Here is a 1,793-nt window from a genome sequence, read left to right as displayed (position 1 = left end):
GTCTGAATTACCTCACTTAGAATGATCTTTTCTAGTTTCATCCATTTGGCTGCAAGTTTCATTCCTTTGTTTTTAATAGCTGAGTAATATTCTATTGTGTAAATGTGTCACAGTTTCTTTATCCGTTCTTCAATTGAGGGGCATTTATGTTGTTTAATTTCACTGTATTCTAATAACACACATTTTGGAAGTATCACTGCCAGAGCTTAAAAACGAACCCTTTCTAATACATGAAAAAATGATTTTTCAGGTTCTTTGTACCAGTTGTTTTAGGGGCAGTGGATATGTTTCATAGCAGGACTTTCAATGATGGCTGAAAGTGGATGACATGGATGAAAATAACCAAACATTTGTTACTGAATTTCTTCTTTTGGGTCTTTCTGGATACCCAAAGACTGAGATAATGTACTTTTTCCTTGTTTTGGTTATGTACCTAGTGATTCTAACTGGCAATGGTGTTCTGATCATAGCAAGCATCTTTGATTCCCGTCTTCACACGCCCATGTATTTCTTCCTGGGCAATCTCTCTTTCCTGGATATCTGCTACACAACTTCCTCTGTTCCCTCTACGCTAGTGAGCCTAATCTCCAAGAAAAGAAACATTTCTTTCTCTGGTTGTACAGTGCAGATGTTCTTTGGATTTGCAATGGGATCAACAGAATGTTTGCTTCTCGGCATGATGGCTCTGGATCGCTACGTGGCTATCTGCAACCCTTTGAGATATTCCATCGTCATGAGTAAAGAAGTATATGTATCAATGGCATCTGTATCATGGTTCTCTGGTGGAATCAACTCAGTTGTGCAAACATCTCTTGCCATGCGGTTGCCTTTCTGTGGGAATAACATTATTAATCATTTTACATGTGAGGTCTTAGCTGTCCTCAAGCTAGCTTGTGCTGATATATCTCTCAATATCATTACCATGGTGATATCAAATATGGCCTTCCTGTTTCTTCCACTACTGGTCATCTTTTTCTCCTACGTGTTCATCCTCCACACCATCTTGAGAATGAACTCAGCCACAGGGAGACGCAAGGCCTTTTCCACCTGCTCAGCCCACCTGACTGTGGTGATCATATTTTATGGAACCATCTTCTCCATGTATGCAAAACCCAAGTCTCAAGATCCAACTGGGAAAGACAAGTTCCAAACGTCAGATAAGATCATTTCTTTATTTTATGGAGTAGTTACCCCGATGCTGAACCCAATCATCTACAGCTTGAGGAATAAGGATGTTAAAGCTGCTGTCAAATACATACTGAAACAAAAGTACGTTCAGTAAGGGGGTCAGTAAACACATGCTTTTGTGTGGCAAGCATGAGATCAACTCGGGGTAAATGTATGAGAACATTTAAATTATTTATTTAGGAAAAATCTTGGCTATTTGGTTCTTCTACCCCCGCAGAGATGGAAGGTAAGTTCTTACTGCTGACATCATGCACTTCAGAAACAGGACCCAGAGAACCCTGAGATGGAACTGACCTGAAAACTCCCTCCCTGAGTATTAGCTTTCATGGTCCCAGCAAGCACCATGCAAGCTTTGTAAGAAGAGAGACAACCAACAGTCCTTATTCAGCTGTGATTTCAACAAACTGTATGCACAATAGTCATAAGGGTTCAGTAGTGGCACACACACATTCACGGTGACCAACAGTTCTCTAATCGGACATCAGACCCACCCAAAAAAAGGGAGACATCGTTTCGTACTAGAAACAAGCTAACTCCTCAGCGCTAATAGAATCATTGTGAAGAGAATCTACAGCCACTAATTTACCAAACCAGCGTAACCTTTA

At 40.4% G+C, this 1,793-nt stretch overlaps 1 protein-coding gene across 1 annotated transcript; it reads left to right on the top strand.

The window, feature by feature from the left end:
• Positions 1–325: 325 nt before the first annotated feature.
• LOC110559062 (olfactory receptor 13C3) lies at positions 326–1,282 on the top strand. Its single transcript, XM_021654299.2, has one exon. It carries the CDS (start codon positions 329–331, stop codon positions 1,280–1,282), a length of 954 nt encoding a protein of 317 aa, XP_021509974.1. The 5' UTR covers positions 326–328.
• Positions 1,283–1,793: the final 511 nt, after the last annotated feature.

The sequence above is a fragment of the Meriones unguiculatus genome, chromosome 3 (assembly GCF_030254825.1).
Source record: "Meriones unguiculatus strain TT.TT164.6M chromosome 3, Bangor_MerUng_6.1, whole genome shotgun sequence".
NCBI lineage: Eukaryota > Metazoa > Chordata > Mammalia > Rodentia > Muridae > Meriones > Meriones unguiculatus.
The sequence above is the reverse complement of the archived record's forward strand: the minus strand, read 5'-3'. Positions and strand labels throughout refer to the sequence as shown.